This window comes from Hyperolius riggenbachi, chromosome 4, assembly GCF_040937935.1.
Source record: "Hyperolius riggenbachi isolate aHypRig1 chromosome 4, aHypRig1.pri, whole genome shotgun sequence".
NCBI classification, from domain to species: domain Eukaryota; kingdom Metazoa; phylum Chordata; class Amphibia; order Anura; family Hyperoliidae; genus Hyperolius; species Hyperolius riggenbachi.
In genome coordinates, this window is record NC_090649.1 from 239,123,248 (window position 1) to 239,139,444 (window position 16,197).

Sequence of the window (16,197 nt, forward strand, 5' to 3'; positions counted from 1 at the left end):
CGTGGGGATGTCTATTAGGTAATAATCTGTGCACACATTATTTACTGAAGCTAACACCCCCTTTGCCTGTAGTACGTGCTAGATGTGTAATATTGTCCAGTTACTGGAGCTCTGCACATCCATGCAGATTGATCATTCAGATATAACTTCTGTTTGAAAGCGCTGCCATGTCTCCCGCTGTACAAATTGAACGTAAGTATACTAGTGGCTAGTTGCATTCATTGCTTCAATTCTACATCCACATTTTTAGATTAGAATTAGTACATAATTTGCATCTGTTTTGCATTCAAGGCATGTATTTGGCCCCAGTGGAGCTCTGCATTGCCTCTGTTGGTTTACATTGCAGGTGCAGCCTTGAGCGCTGTCATTTGTCTGTCTGCTTGATGTAATGTGTATACCATTTATGATTAGCAGCACAAGGAATATTATGTTTTTATTGTTAGACTAGTGTTAGGCCTTCCCTAAGGGGGTCCGTCATCACCGTGGGGAATTCTATTAGGTAATAATCTGTGCACACATTATTTACTGAAGCTAACACCCCCTTTGCCTGTAGTGAGTGCTAGGTGTGTTATATTGTCCAGTTACTGGAGCTCTGCACTGCATTGCATTGCCTCTGCTGGTTTACATTGCCTCTGCTGGTTTACATTGCAGGTGCAGCCTTGAGTAGATTTACTCAGGTATTATAGAAACAGCAGAACCTGTATCAAGCATCGGGGTAATAGAAGGGTAGTAGAATTGCTCTTATTGTTAGTGGCAATATAAACATTGCATAACATTTTATCTGAAGTGAAAGTCCCATCTTCATCCACACTGAAGATAATGACTTTTAGAGAAGAAACTTCTTGAACCTATTTAGCAGCAGAACCATGGCAGATTCTCGCAAAGTGTTCTCTCGCCTTTCATTTCCGGCATTGTGTGTTACTTGCAGGGCATGCAGCATAGTTAGCAACATGCTGTGCGGAGCTACACCTTAAAGGAGAACTGTAGTGAGAGGTATATGGAGGCTGCCATATTGGTTTCCTTTTAAGCAATGCCAGTTACCTGGTGGCTCTGCTGAGCTATCTGCCTGCAGAATCACACCAGAACCAAGCATGCAGCTAATCTTGTCAGATCTGACAAAAATGTCAGAAACACCTGATCAGCTGCATGCTTGTTCAGGGTCTATGGCTAAACGTATTAGAGGCAGAGGGTCAGCAGGACAGCCAGATAACTGGTATTGCTTAAAAGGAAATCAATATGGCAGCCTCTATATACCTCTCACTACAGTTCTCCTTTAAGCAGTACTTGTTTTGTGTATGAGAAGCTTTGCGCTGCCATTCAGATGATTTTCTTAGTACACCCTTGTTTTGAACCTGTATGGTGGTCATCTTAAGGGAAGCAATCTCTGGACTCACAGCCTGTACAGGTAATTCCCTGACTGGGTATTTTGTCTTCTGCCACAGCAATTTCAGTTTGACCTGCAATTCTAATATCTTTTTTAAGGGTTAAATCATGTTCTACAAGCAATCTCTTCCTTGATTTGAGTTTGTCTTTTCTACAAGCTGATCCCTTATCATTTCCTCTGCAGGATAACCAAACTCACACGTTGCTGCCAGCTGTCTTAATGCTACAATGTAGAGTACTGTGGATTAATCAGCATACTGTCCACATTATTTGGAGATTGATTATTGTTAATAAACATATCTTTTAATAAATTCGGGTTAAATAGATAGTTCGAACAGATTATACTACCCCTTAGTGCAAAAAGTGATACATTGGGTTGGGGATAAAGGTCATTTGTGTGTCAGGCTCTCCTCTAAACTCACAATGCATGTATATTAACAACCCCACACACAACCCTACATGTTTCGTTTCCTTAATTGGAAACTTCGCCAGGGGTAACCAAAGTGCTAAGTGCCTAGACACAAAAGTTTTGGCTGCTGGTAGTGGCCTAATCTATTTATTAAGCTACCTTGGTATGTGTAATATGTGATGTTTTATAATGTATATACTTTAGCTCTCTAGGCACTTAGCACTTTGGTTACCCCTGACGAAGTTTCCAGTTAAGGAATCAAAACATGTAGGGTTGTGTGTGGGGTTGTTAATATACATGCATTGTGAGTTTGGAGGAGAGTCTGACAGACAAATGACCTTTATCCCCAACCCAATGTATCACTTTTTGCACTAAGGGGCAGTATAATCTGTTCGAACTATCTATTTAACCCGAATTTATTAAGTTATGTTTATTAACAATAACCAATCTCCGAATAATGTGGACAGTATGCTGATTAATCCACGGTGCTCTATATAGTAGCATTAAGACAGCTGGCAGCAACGTGTGAGAATCTCCGAATAAGGTTTATCTAGTGTTTTTTTTTTGTATTGCAAATCAGGTGTGTTTTTACTGTCCACATTGTCAGAATTTATACCTTTCTGCAACAACATTACTTTAGGGCCCGTTCAGACTATGTGCGTTCCTAACCGTTTTTACAGAACGCATACAGAAAGATTTTACGCATAGAAACGGCTACTTATGTTTTCTAATGGCCTCGTTCACATGTATGCGTATGAGACCCATACGTTTCTCATCCGCATTGCTGCACGCAGTTCTGTGTGTCACATACAGAAACGGACACAATAAAAGTCTATGTACGCCTATCAAAAACGCGTACTATTGCGTTTTTAGCGTACGTTTCCCTCTGCAGTTCCCATAATTCTTTTCTGTTTCCCGGGTCACGTGTGTGTGCAAAACGCAATAGAAAATGCATTCGAATGCAAGAAAAACGCATGCGTTTTTCAACTTGTGTTGCTTTGAATTTATACGCATTCTACAAACGCTAACAGTCTGAACAGGGCCTTACGGGCAAAGAAGTTTTTTAATGCAGTGAGGGATAATGCATACATTTTTTCTGCTAACTTTAAAGTGTAGAATCAAAGCTCTCCTTCTGCTCCCAGGCAGTAATTTAGTAAAGCTCGCTTTCTAGCATCAATTAAGACATTTTTATTCAAGTATGTAATTCTTAAACAGAACCATGAGCACTGCCAACTGGGTAATACTGCCCATTCCATTCACCATTCTATAAATAAAGCCTCTGGACCAGCAACAAAGAGTGGGCAGGGAAATCTTCTCACAGCAGGTAAATTGGTGACGTCAAGCCTCCAGCCTTCCTTTTACATATATGCTCCCTGGGCGGCACCATATTGGCTGCAATACTGGCCTGCCGACCGCAGGCAGCTCAGTAGCAATTGCCTCTTTCAAATCTCCCCAAGATACTAGGAGATAAAGCACACCTTAGACAGAGAAAGAGAGAGAAGCCAGGATCCAGGTAGAAAGTCCTTTAACTCTTAACACGCCTGTCTGTTTGGCATTCCCATGTCAGGCTCTGATTTAATCAGGCCCCTTGCAGTTGCAGTGAAGCATACTCCTACGCACTGTATGCTTTTGCTTTGCATTTCACTTGTAACTGTTACATTGCTATCTTATTTTTTTGGATGTCCAACACAATAATGTATATAGTGTGAAAGTAGCCTCAAATTCACACAGGGACCCCAAGAACATAGCATGCTATGTATTTATCATCATTCTTCTCCCTAGGGATTTCTATGAGTTACATGCAATAACTAATTTTTGTCCTTATTGGAGCATCAGGGAATCTCATTTGCAGTTCCAGTAAGTTTTTTTTTTCACTATGGTTATTTGGATATAGTTATTTCATGGTCACACAAATATGTACTGCACTTTCCTCTACATCCAGAGTTCTCCTTTTAGAAATAAAGTATACATAAACAGTTGTGGCAGAATTACGCAAAACTATCACAGTGGTCGGTGCTGCCTGTCACTAGTCCCTGTTCATGGAAGTAATAGCCACAAGATGAACCTTTGGAAATAATGTTTTTGTGTTGTGATTTTTTGTTGTGTTTGTACTTAGTAACTAAATAACCTTTGTATGAGCAGTGCATGCATTACCGTACACTTAATCCATTCATGTGAAAATCATTATTACCACCCCCTTTTTTACTAAAAATAACTAGTTTTATGTGCAGAGCCCAGTCCCCTGTGTAACAGCTTTCCAATACCTCATACAGAAAACTGCAGTGTAAGGGGATTCTGTATTCTATGAGAGGCTGCGGGAAGTAATGCTATACAGTGCACTCTGTCTACTTCTGACTCACTTGTGGCTAGGGCATATTTTCCACATTATCATTAGCTTACTTCACGTCTAAACTCATCAGTGAGGGTGTGGTACATACTTTTGTTCTTCCCAAGCTCATCCCACACTGTTACATGCTCCTGAAACTTCTCCATCTGTTGTGTTCAGCACAGGTATGTACTCTATTCATCCTCAGCATGAGAATTCAACTCTGTGCTCAGTACTAAGAGCTCAGCAGCCATGTACAGTGTTAGCAGTGAGAAGGAAAGGGGCGGGTGTATTACTGGGCTGACTGTATGAATCACTGGCTGCTGTGGTAATTAACATGATTTACTTCTTTGCTCCAACAAGAACGTCCAGAAGATTTAATAAAAAAAAATAAAGCCTCTGGGAGCGACACGAAATATAACAGCCCGTGGAGAACATGAAACTGAACAAGATGCTGCTGAAGGCCCTGCACATTTTCCCTCACATTGTTTGCCTCTTGTCATCATTTGCTGCAGCCGGGTAGGAATCATCGTGTTTATCTGACAGTGGGAAATGTTACCTAGATAATACAAAGCAGCTGTATTCCTCTTAACTGAAGTGCTGTGTTTCTGAAGTACAGGCCTCAGTGTCTCTTCTTGTACACTGCAGCAAGTATTTCTTTTTCTAAGTCAAATGGACATTCTGTTATGGGTTGTTTTGTAACTGTTTGTAAAGAGATGCTTACTGGCCTTGCGTAGAGATTATAGAACAAGGGCCAACGTGTACAGGAGTCAAATTATATTTCCTTTCAGTCATCAGGATATTGTCTGTAATTCAGCCAGAAGAGTGGATTTTCATTTGGCAACATTACATTGCAAGATGTTATGGGAAACTGGAAGGGGTCACCGGCATTTTGCCGCAATGTGAAAACTCACGGAATGCTTTCCTATGAAGCTGTTGCGTTTTCAGGAGCCGTGTGCGATTCTGTGCAGCGTTTAAAAAAAGACATAACCTGTACTACTTTTCCGCACAGCACATGTGATTCCTCGTTGAAATTCACTGCTACTGTACAGCACACAAACGCACACATCTTTCAGAAAAACACTTGCAAGGTATCATCTGCGTTTTTCGCAAAAACAAGTGTGAAACAGCACGTGTATCCTACCATGGTATCTATGTACAGTACTTTTAAACATTTTCAAAGTGAAAATGGCATCAATGTGTTAGCTTTCTAATCTAGCTGCAGTTGTTTTGAAATGACCAGAATATAATAATTATCATGTTGTCTAGTCAGCTAAGAAAAAAAAAAAACTTTACCAATATGCAATAATAATATTTTAGGATTTGCCTGCCTAAAAAGAGAAACAGACACTGCAATTACCTTATCGCTATTTATTTGCAGGCCCAAGTGGATCTCTAAGCAAAAATTATTTCCAAAAGTAGATATTGACTGTTTTATAAAAACACCAATTTTATCCTGAGGGACACTGCAGCTTGGTAAAACCGAATGGAGAATGCAGTGTTGGAACTGTTTGTCAGCAGTATTTCTATCAGCTGAAGTCTTCTATTTTCCACATCGCCATTCAAGCCCTATCTTAGGTAGATTGTTTCATTAAGGGATATAACAGTCATTAAATTAAACAAAAATGCTTGTAAAAGTTTTGCACAACATGTGATAATCCATTTACCCATTACAGCAAAACGCCAATTAGCATCAAGTCCTGGGGGGGGTTTGCTAGGGATCGCCGCGCACACCGTTGGCAGAAAAGGAGGGGGGGGGGATTCATTTGTGTGCACGTATGTGTGGCTCTGCAGCAAGCCATTAAAGCTGCAGAGCCCTAGTTTGTAAAAAATAGCCTGGCCACTAGGGGGGGAGGGGTAAAGCCTGTGGTCCTTAAGAGGTTAAAGGATACCCAAGGTGACATGTGACATGATGAGATATACATGTGTATGTACAGTGCCTAGCACACAAATAACTATGCTGTGTTTTTTTTCTTTCTCTGCCTGCAAGAGTTAAACATCAGGTATGTAAGTGGCAGTTCCTGTCTGAGTCAGGGCAGGGTCAGACTACAGTGTGACGTTCACTCATAGGAAAATACAACTATAAAACACTTTCCTAGCAGAAAATGGCTTCTGAGAGCAGGAAAGAGATACAAAGGTTCAATAGTTCATGGATTTTAGCTTTTGCATACTTCAATGAATGTGTCATTGAGCAAAAACAATAAAACAGTTAAAACTTAAAAAGTAGATTTAAATATAAAATAAAACTGTGGAATATCTTAAAAAGTCATTTTTAGGAGAAGGATAGATACAATTGTTTATTTCATTAGTTTATTTTCACCTTGGGTGTCCTTTAACCCCTAGCCGACCACGTAATGCCAATAGGCGTGAACGCAGAGGCAGCCCCAGGACCACTCCACGCCAATTGGCATGAAGTCCTGGGCGGGGTTTTGCAGGAGTTTGCGCGCTGATGCACGTGCATCTCCGCTCGAATGATGAAGCTCTGCCGTCAGTCTCCCAGCGGCAGTCGCCGCTAGGAGACTGTTAGACAGTGAAACCACAGTCTATTTACACAGTACAGTGCTGCGATCTATGGCAGCGCTGTACTGAGGACAGCCGTGTGCAGAGCCGGATTAAGGCTAAATGGGGCCCTAAGCAAAGTAACTGATTTGGGCCCCCCTATCATGTCATAATAGAATCAGAAGATGCAGCTGCACAGCAATATGTCGCACACACCGGGCAGCCGAGCTACTGGTTGCTATGAGCAACAGCACGCTTTCCTCTGTGGGTGCACAATGCAGGGAATAGCAGCGGCAAAATGCAGAGTGAGAGATGAATGGCTGGGACATTTGCATTCAGAGGCTGGGGCACCCCTGTGAAGAGGGCGCCAGATATCACAGCAGCAGCACTTTCCCCCTGCATCTCCAGCCTGGCAATAGCAGAAAGCTCTGGACACCGCCAAACCGGAAGCCGTTCCCCAGCCCGAATTACATAACCACTCCCACCACCGAACAACCAATTTCCTCCCAAACTAGACAGCCACCATGCAGCCTCCATCCCAGTGAATACGATAGTCCAGCAGAGAAGGCAGCCGCAGTGGGGGAGAATGACAGCACCAGATGAATCACATTCACCTATTGCGATCAAAGCAATAGAGGTCCCGTCATCCGGAGCCCATCTGTCTCCTCTAGAGTGCTGCCGCTCTGTTACTACTACTATTACTACTTCCTACTTCATGTCTGATCTGAGAATCAGGAAGTTCAGAGCGAGCGGCTGCACTGTAGAAGAGACAGATGGGTTTCAGATGACGGGATCTCTATTGCTTGGATCATGGATAGGTGAGTGAGCGTTTGCCATCTGCTGCTATCATTCTTGCTGCAGCTGTGGTTCTCTGTGGGAAGGGAGGGTGGAGTGGGCAGCGGCAGAGCGCACAGTAGCAGGAGGGGGACCTAGGAGGAGAGCCTGGCTCTGAAGACAATCAGCAGCGCATGGCATCATTTGACAAGACAAGACAAATAACATTTATATCGCGCTTTTCTCCTGGTGGACTCAAAGCGCCAGAGCTGCAGCCACTAGGACGCGCCCTATAGGCAGTAGCAGTGTTAGAGAGACTTGCCTACGGTCTCCTACTGAATAGGTGCTGGCTTACTGAACAGGCAGAGCTGAGATTCGAACCCTGGTCTCCTGTCAGCGGCAGAGCCCTTAAAGGGACTCCAAGCAGTGCCTGTGGATATGCCTTTAAGCATACCCACAACTAATTCATTACATCCTCACACCTACCAGCATGATGTTTGTAATTATATCCCCCTGGGTTCCTTATATTTCATTGCATTGTGCTGAATCGAGCTGCCAACTTTGGAGAAAAGTCGTCCTGTGGCCGTGATTTCGATCGTGAAAATATCAAAAACTAAAAGGCATAGAGCAGCCGTTTGTATATCATTGAAAAGAGGAGAAAAAGAGCTTTAAAATGATATGCATCTTTCCATAGTTACTGCACTGCTCAGAGTCCCTTTAACCATTATACCATCCAGCCACCGCTGACTTTGGAGAAAAGTCGTCCTGTGGCCGCGATTTCAATCGCGAAAATATCGAAAACTAAAAGGCATAGAGCAGCTGTTTGTATATCATTGGAAAGAGGAGAAAGAGAGCTTTAAAATGATATGAATCTTTCCATAGTTACTGCACTGCTCAGAGTCCCTTTAACCATTATACCATCCAGCCACCGCTGACTTTGGAGAAAAGTCATCCTGTGGCTGCGATTTCAATCGCGAAAATATCGAAAACTAAAAGGCATAGAGCAGCCGTTTAGATATCATTGGAAAGAGGAGAAAGTGAGCTTTAAAATGATATGCATCTTTCCATAGTTACTGCACTGCTCAGAGTCCCTTTAACCATTATACCATCCAGCCACCGCTGACTTTGGAGAAAAGTCGTCCTGTGGCCGCGATTTCAATCGCGAAAATATCGAAAACTAAAAGGCATAGAGCAGCCGTTTAGATATCATTGGAAAGAGGAGAAAGAGAGCTTTAAAATGATATGCATCTTTACATAGTTACTGCACTGCTCAGAGTCCCTTTAACCATTATACCTTCCAACCACTGCTGACAGGATGGCAAGGGCTGGTTTATGTGCTAATGGGGCCCCTTTGACTCTGAATGGGGCCCCAAGCGACTGCTTTTGTTGCCTGGTCGGTAATCCGGCCCTGGCCGTGTGACACGGCTGTCCCCTTGGGGGAGAGAGGAGCGATCGGCTCTCATAGGCTGATGCCTATGTCAGACTATCGCTGTCATAGGCTGGCAAAAGGAGGGAGGGGGAGATAAAAAAATATTAAGAAAATAGGAATATTTATTTAAAAAATAAACAAAAAAAACACAAATAAATAAACAAACATTGGGGGAGCAATCAGCTGTGTTGGTGGGCAGGTTAAAGGGGGGGGGATCACTTGTGTGTTGAGTTGTACGGCCCTGCAGCGAGACCTTAAAGCTGCAGTGGCCTAAATTGGGAAAAAAATTGCCCGGTCATTGTGTGTGTGTGTGGGGGGGGTATGCCTACGGTCCCCAAGTAATTAGCCTACACCCCCACCTCCCAGTTTATGTAGACTGTGTCAATATGCTTACCACAAGACTGGAAGCTGGCTGATTACCGAAGAGGGGACTGGGAGTGAAGAGCTACAAATATGTCAATGGTCATTACCTATGCAACAGGTAAATGTACTTTCTTTTTGTCCCACACAAATCCAGATCCTGGCAGGAGTGACATTGGTGCATAAAAAACAAACAAACACTTTTTCTTTATCAACCAGAGAGCAGAGAGGAAGTTCTGAGTTCAGGTCCACTCTAATTACAACAGAACATCCAAAGTGGGTCCTGACAGGATGTTTGCTACTTACCTGTTCTCTGTTTTGGATGGGCTTCTCTCCATTGCACTGCCCTGCCACCTGTTTGTGGCTCCGACTGCAGCCAGTCTCACGGAGGACAAAGAAGCAGCACATGCTCTGGCCACTCGCGCTCCCTGTAATTTCTCACTCCTGCCCATGGCCGGTACAGTGTTATGCATTCTTGACAAGTAACGGTCATACATCAACATCATTTCTCAAGTATGCATGCCCAGAACACAATCAGCTGCTGTGCACATTCAGGCAGGAGCGCACATTACAGCAATTATTTGTTGCGTGGGGGGCAGAGCAGCACAACTGAAATGAGCCAATTCAAACCAATGATCGCTAGGCAGTGTTGGACAAAATAATTTTTTTTGTGAAGGGGGGAGGGACCTGGTGACAGCCGGCCTAGGGCACTGGAAAGTACAAATCCGGCCCTGGCTGCAATGAAGGCTGAATCACACACCTGAAACAAGCATGCAGCTAATCCAGTCTGACTTCAGTCAGAGCACCTGATCTACATACTGTACTTGTTGAGGGGCTGTGGCTAAAAGCTTTACAGACACAGGATCAACAGGAGAGTCAGGCAACTGGTATTATTTTAAAAGGAAAAATCCACATCCTTCTCAGTTTAGGTTCCCTTTAATCTTTTTGAACATAAACTTATGAGATAAACAATTGTTTCTATTTGTCATATTCCTAAATTGTTTCTATTTGTCATATTCCTAAATAGGATTTTCCTAGAATTCCACAGTGTTTAAAAGCTAAAAAAGATGAGTTTAATGTTTTGTTGTCTCCGCTGAATGAAAATCTTTTAATGTGTTACAACTCTTATGTTAAATTGTTGCAATTTTTAAATCATTCTCTGCACTCAGGGCTGGTGCACACCGAGCGGCTTTTTGGCCGTTTTTGCAGCCTTATGCTAGGGTAATGTATTTCAATGGGGGTGTGCACAGCAGAGCGGAAGGCATTTTGCAGAAACGCATACTCCCGAGCTGAGGCATTTTTTTGATTGCGGAGGCGTTTCTGCCTCCAATGTTAAGTATAGGAAAAACGCAAACCGCTCTGAAAAACGGCAGATCAGAGCGGTTTGCCAGGCGGTTTTGTTAAAGAAGCTGTTCAGTAACAGCTTTACTGTAACAATATATGAAATATCGTACACTGAAATCCGCAGCAGCAATCCGCAAAATGCTAGCAAAATGCCTCATAAAAATTTAAAAAAAAAGCGGTTCAAAATCTGCTAGCATTTTGCGGATCTGCTAGCGGGTTTTTAGTGTGCCCCAGGCCTCAGAAGTGTTTTCCTGTGATGCAAGTGAACAAGTTCTGTATCATGCCTAAAGAAGAAACTGCATGTGCAGTGTGTAATAAGTCGGAATTATAAATAGTAATAACAAAAAAAAAAAAATCACTGACTTTTTAACCAGTCATGAAGTTTGAATTGGCAGGCGGGAGGAATCACCCTGCATGCAGCTCCCCCAACCCACTACCAGCTAGCCTTGCTTTCAACATTGGGGGCAGCGTACATGCAAAAAGGGTGCAGAGGAAATTTTGGTACCCAAAAACATGATAGCAGAATATTGGTAAATTTACCAATATTCTACTGTGTCAGTGCAAATGATGATAGTTAAATATGGGTAAAAAATACTGATATTTTATTACAGCTATACTGTATATAACCCTATTCTTACACTGAACTGCCCCACTACTGACCTAGCCTTAACCACCCCTTCCCCAGGCCTAACCTTAACCACCTCCACCCCAGACCTAACCTTAACTACTCCCTCAACCTTAACTACTCCCCAACACTTAACCATAACCACCCACACCATAACCCCCCACATGCCTAACCTTAACTACCCACCCCCATGCCTAACCTTAATCACCCCCTCCACAGGCCTAACTTAACCACCCCCCCGCCTAACCTTAACCACCCCATGCCTAACCTTAACCAACCCCATGCCTAACCTTAACCACCACCCCCAGACCTAGCCATAACCACCCATGCCTAGCCTTAATCACTCCTTCATGCATAACCAACCCCCATCCAATGCGTAACATTAACCACTACCCCCCAGACCTAGCCATAACCACCCATGCCTAGCCTTAATCACTCCTCCATGCATAACCAACCCCACCCCCCACATGCCTAACCTTAACCACCCACCCCCATGCCTAACCTTAACCACCCCATGCCTAACCTTAACCACCACCCCTAGACCTAACTATTACCACCCATGCCTAGCCTTAACCACTCCTCCATGCATAACCAACCCCCCCCCCCCGCATGCCTAACCTTAACCACCCTCCCCCATGCCTAACCTGAATCACTCCACCACATACATAAGCTTAACCCCCTCCCCCCTGCCGCCAATCATTGCAAAAAAACATAATTTGTTTTATCTGCACCATAGGCACTTATCAAAGTACCAGCATTGAGGGGTAATACATGAGATGTCAAGCATATTCAAAAGTTGTTGAATATCCCAAAATATACAGTTATTGTAAGTTATACATATAAAATGAGGGGAGTCAGATATTGCAAAACCAATATTTTTATTGCACATTTCTGCATAAAATTATATATGTTATCGGGTGCCCAAATTTCCACTTTGGCATCGCCTTGCTGTTACTTTATATTGCTTTTATTGGCAGCGCCCATTTAGGTTTATTACCAGCTGGCACCCAAATCATCTGCTTCCTTTGGGCGCACTGTCCAGGGTAAGCAGGGAAATCCCCACTAACAAAGCATTCTTATCCCATTGTTAAGGAATGGGGACTTTCCCCCACCTTTGTGTCACCCTAAAAAGGAGGTGAAGGCAGTCCCTTAACAGCCCCCACCAAAAAAACAAAACAAAACATGCATACCCTATTTTACAAATATTTTATCAAACCAGAATCCTAATCCACGTCTATTTACAAAAATGTGTTTTCTTTTCTTCATCTGTGTATGTCTGTTCTTCTGTAATATTAAGCAGACATTCAAACCGAGGCCACTACTCACCACCATCTTCAGCAGAACTTATTTAATTTTACCACCAAAAATATTTCTGCTTAAAGTTGGATTAAACTCTGACATAACGTTTATTAATAATGTGTTTTCCTGCTTTTTGTTACCTATTCAGTTACTATATTTGCTTTTGTGCACAAGTAATATTGTCTGTCTACAAATTAGATATTCCCAAGGCACAGTTTATCTACTCTGAAAGTTGCCCTTGGATTTTATTGCATAGCTGCTGTATTTATATATTAAAATCTATCTAGTATCAGCTTTTTCTGCTTTTACAGTACAGCTCAGTTTCGGCAGTTTGCTAATGTTTACTAAGCGTACCCGACAAAGGTATGTAAACAAAAAATAATGTTATCGCCTCTTCCTATGTGGCCAGAAGCTGCCCACTGAAACAAGGAGCTTTCTACTGAAGAACAAAGTGCTGTGTTTAACAGAATGCTGTTCTGCTACAATTTCTTTGTGGTAGTAGATTTTATGTTGTAAATCTTTTAGAAAAAACAGGAAATGCAGAGTTTCATACCACTTTAATTAGTTTGACAGGGCAGGTGAGCATAGTCTGAAAACGTAAACAAGCACAGATCACAAAAGTTGGTACGTTGTTCTGCGAGGTACTCACCAGTTGCTTGTGGTTGCTGCTGTTACAGAAAAGTTTCTGGGTCTTGATTAGTGTTGGGCGAACATCTAGATGTTCGGGTTCGGGCCGAACAGGCCGAACATGGCCGCGATGTTCGGGTGTTCGACCCGAACTCCGAACATAATGGAAGTCAATGGGGACCCGAACTTTTGTGGTTTGTAAAGCCTCCTTACATGCTACATACCCCAAATTTACAGGGTATGTGCACCTTGGGAGTGGGTACAAGAGGAAAAAAAATTTAGCAAAAAGAGCTTATAGTTTTTGAGAAAATCGATTTTAAAGTTTCAAAGGGAAAACTGTCTTTTAAATGCGGGAAATGTCTGTTTTCTTTGCACAGGTAACATGCTTTTTGTCGGCATGCAGTCATAAATGTAATACATATAAGAGGTTCCAGGAAAAGGGACCGGTAATGCTAACCCAGCAGCAGCACACGTGATGGAACAGGAGGAGGGTGGCGCAGGAGGAGAAGGCCACGCTTTGAGACACAACAACCCAGGCCTTGCATGAGGACAAGAAGCGTGCGGATAGCATGCTTTGTACCACCATGCAGTCATAAATGTAATAAAGATAAGTGGTTCAATAAACAGGGACCACGCGGCAACGCTAACCCAGCAGCAGCACACGTGATGGAACAGGAGGAGGCGCAGGAGGAGAAGGCCACGCTTTGTGAGACACAACAACCCAGGCCTTGCATGAGGACAAAAAGCGTGCGGATAGCATGCTTTGTACCGCCATGTAGTCATAAATGTAATAAAGATAAGAGGTTCCATAAACAGGGACCGGCAACGGTAACCCAGCAGCAGCAGCAGCAGCAGCAGCACACGTGATGGAACAGGAGGAGGCGCAGGAGGAGAAGGCCACGCTTTGTGAGACACAACAACCCAGGCCTTGCATGAGGACAAAAAGCGTGCGGATAGCATGCTTTGTACCGCCATGTAGTCATAAATGTAATAAAGATAAGAGGTTCCATAAACAGGGACCGGCAACGGTAACCCAGCAGCAGCAGCAGCAGCAGCAGCACACGTGATGGAACAGGAGGAGGCGCAGGAGGAGAAGGCCACGCTTTGTGAGACACAACAACCCAGGCCTTGCATGAGGACAAAAAGCGTGCGGATAGCATGCTTTGTACCGCCATGTAGTCATAAATGTAATAAAGATAAGAGGTTCCATAAACAGGGACCGGCAACGGTAACCCAGCAGCAGCAGCAGCAGCACACGTGATGGAACAGGAGGAGGCGCAGGAGGAGAAGGCCACGCTTTGTGAGACACAACAACCCAGGCCTTGCATGAGGACAAAAAGCGTGCGGATATAGCAGCAATGCTTTTTGCCGCCATGCAGTCATAAATGTAATACAGATGAGAGGTTCAATAAACAGGGACCGGAAACGCTAAACCATCCCAGATGTTCATCGGTCATGTTACTTGGTTGGGGTCCAGGAGTGTTGCGTAGTCGTTTCCAATCCAGGATTGATTCATTTTAATTTGAGTCAGACGGTCTGCATTTTCTGTGGAGAGGCGGATACGCCGATCTGTGATGATGCCTCCGGCAGCACTGAAACAGCGTTCCGACATAACGCTGGCTGCCGGGCAAGCCAGCACCTCTATTGCGTACATTGCCAGTTCGTGCCAGGTGTCTAGCTTCATGCCCGGTTTCAGGTCCAGCGGTGCCAGCCACAAATCCGTCTGTTCCTTTATTCCCCTCCAAATTTCCTCCCCTGTGTGCTGCTTATCCCCAAGGCAGATCAGCTTCAGCAACGCTTGCTGACGCATGCCAACAGCTGTGCTGCACTGCTTCCACGATCCTACTGCTGCTGGTGCTGGGTTAGCATTTCCGGATGAGGTACAGCTTTGAGATGCGTTGGAGGAGAAGGAGTCAGAGAGGTAGGTGCTGCTGTTGTTATCCAGCTGTTTGCGGCGTGGGCAACACCCGCGCCGTAGCAGGTGAGGAATCGCTGCCAGGCTCCACAAGGTTCACCCAGTGCGCGGTAAGGGAGATGTATCGACCCTGGCCGAACGCACTCGTCCAGGTGTCAGTGGTGAGGTGAACCTTGCAGGCAACGGCATTCTTCAAGCTTCGGGTTATTTAGCTGACCACGTGCTCATGCAACTCAGGCACTGCAGAGCGCGCAAAGTGGTAGCGGCTGGGAACCACGTAACGTGGGATGGCCACTGACATCATGCCCTTGAAGCTGTTTGTCTCCACCACTCGATATGGCAGCATTTCGCAGGCCAGAAGCTTGGCTATGCTGGCTGGCTGTTACTGCCACGGCCCGGGGGTCATTTGCTGGCAATTTCCTCTTGTGCTCAAACATCTCAGAGACAGACAACTCAACCGTAGCGCTGCACACCGAAGGGCTGTTGGTTGTTGTGTTTGATGAACACTGGGAGACCTCAAGAGCACTAGTCCGGAAAGTGACAGTGTCAGCATCGTCTGATGTTTGTGAATGTTGTGAACCACGCAATGGCTGGGCTACTGCTGCTGCTGAGGCGGGTCTGGTGGTGAGTCTGGTGAACCCAAGGGAGGCAGTGTTGCTGGTGGTACCCTGTCCTGCCGCGTTTGCCCACAGAGTGGGATGTTTGGATAGAATGTGGCGGCTCATGCTGGTGGTGGAGAGGTTGTTAATACTTTTCCCCCTGCTCAGGCGGGTCTTGCACACCTTGCAAATCGCCATGGTAACATCCTCAGTGCAGTCTTCAAAGAAAGCCCAGACTTTAACTGGCTGAGGACTCGGACCTCGTGCGTGATGTGCTGGTGCTGCTTAACCCACTGCTGGACGCTTGAGAGGTCATCCAAGTAATTATCTGGTCCTGTTCTTTTGGATCTGTGAGGGTTGTTGTCCTGGACAACATGGGCAGTATTGAGTGGGTTTTCTTGGGTGCTCCCCTGTGGCCTGTACGTGAACCGTCAGGGGAAACACCTCTTCCCTTGCCCCTCCCTCTTTCACCGGATTTCTTCCTCATTTCACTTATCCTTAAAGTACACGCTGACTGGCAGCAGTACAGTGGCAGTACAGAAATGCTATACAGTGGTGGGTGAGCGGTGTACCACTATTGTCAGCAGTGACACAGAGCACAATGCTAT

General features: G+C 44.5%; 1 protein-coding gene across 3 annotated transcripts in view; it reads left to right on the plus strand.

Moving 5' to 3' along the window:
* Positions 1 to 4,220: 4,220 nt before the first annotated feature.
* CD109 (CD109 molecule) overlaps positions 4,221 to 16,197 on the plus strand; it is a 255,948-nt gene continuing 243,971 nt past the window's right edge. For 2 of the 3 annotated variants that reach the window (XM_068281495.1, XM_068281497.1), the window contains exon 1: positions 4,388 to 4,637. In XM_068281495.1, the coding sequence (XP_068137596.1) occupies positions 4,555 to 4,637 (83 nt within the window). In that variant the 5' untranslated portion in view covers positions 4,388 to 4,554. Of the gene's footprint in view, positions 4,304 to 4,387; positions 4,638 to 16,197 lie in introns of those variants that run through there. The other variant, XM_068281496.1, reaches the window with a different exon arrangement.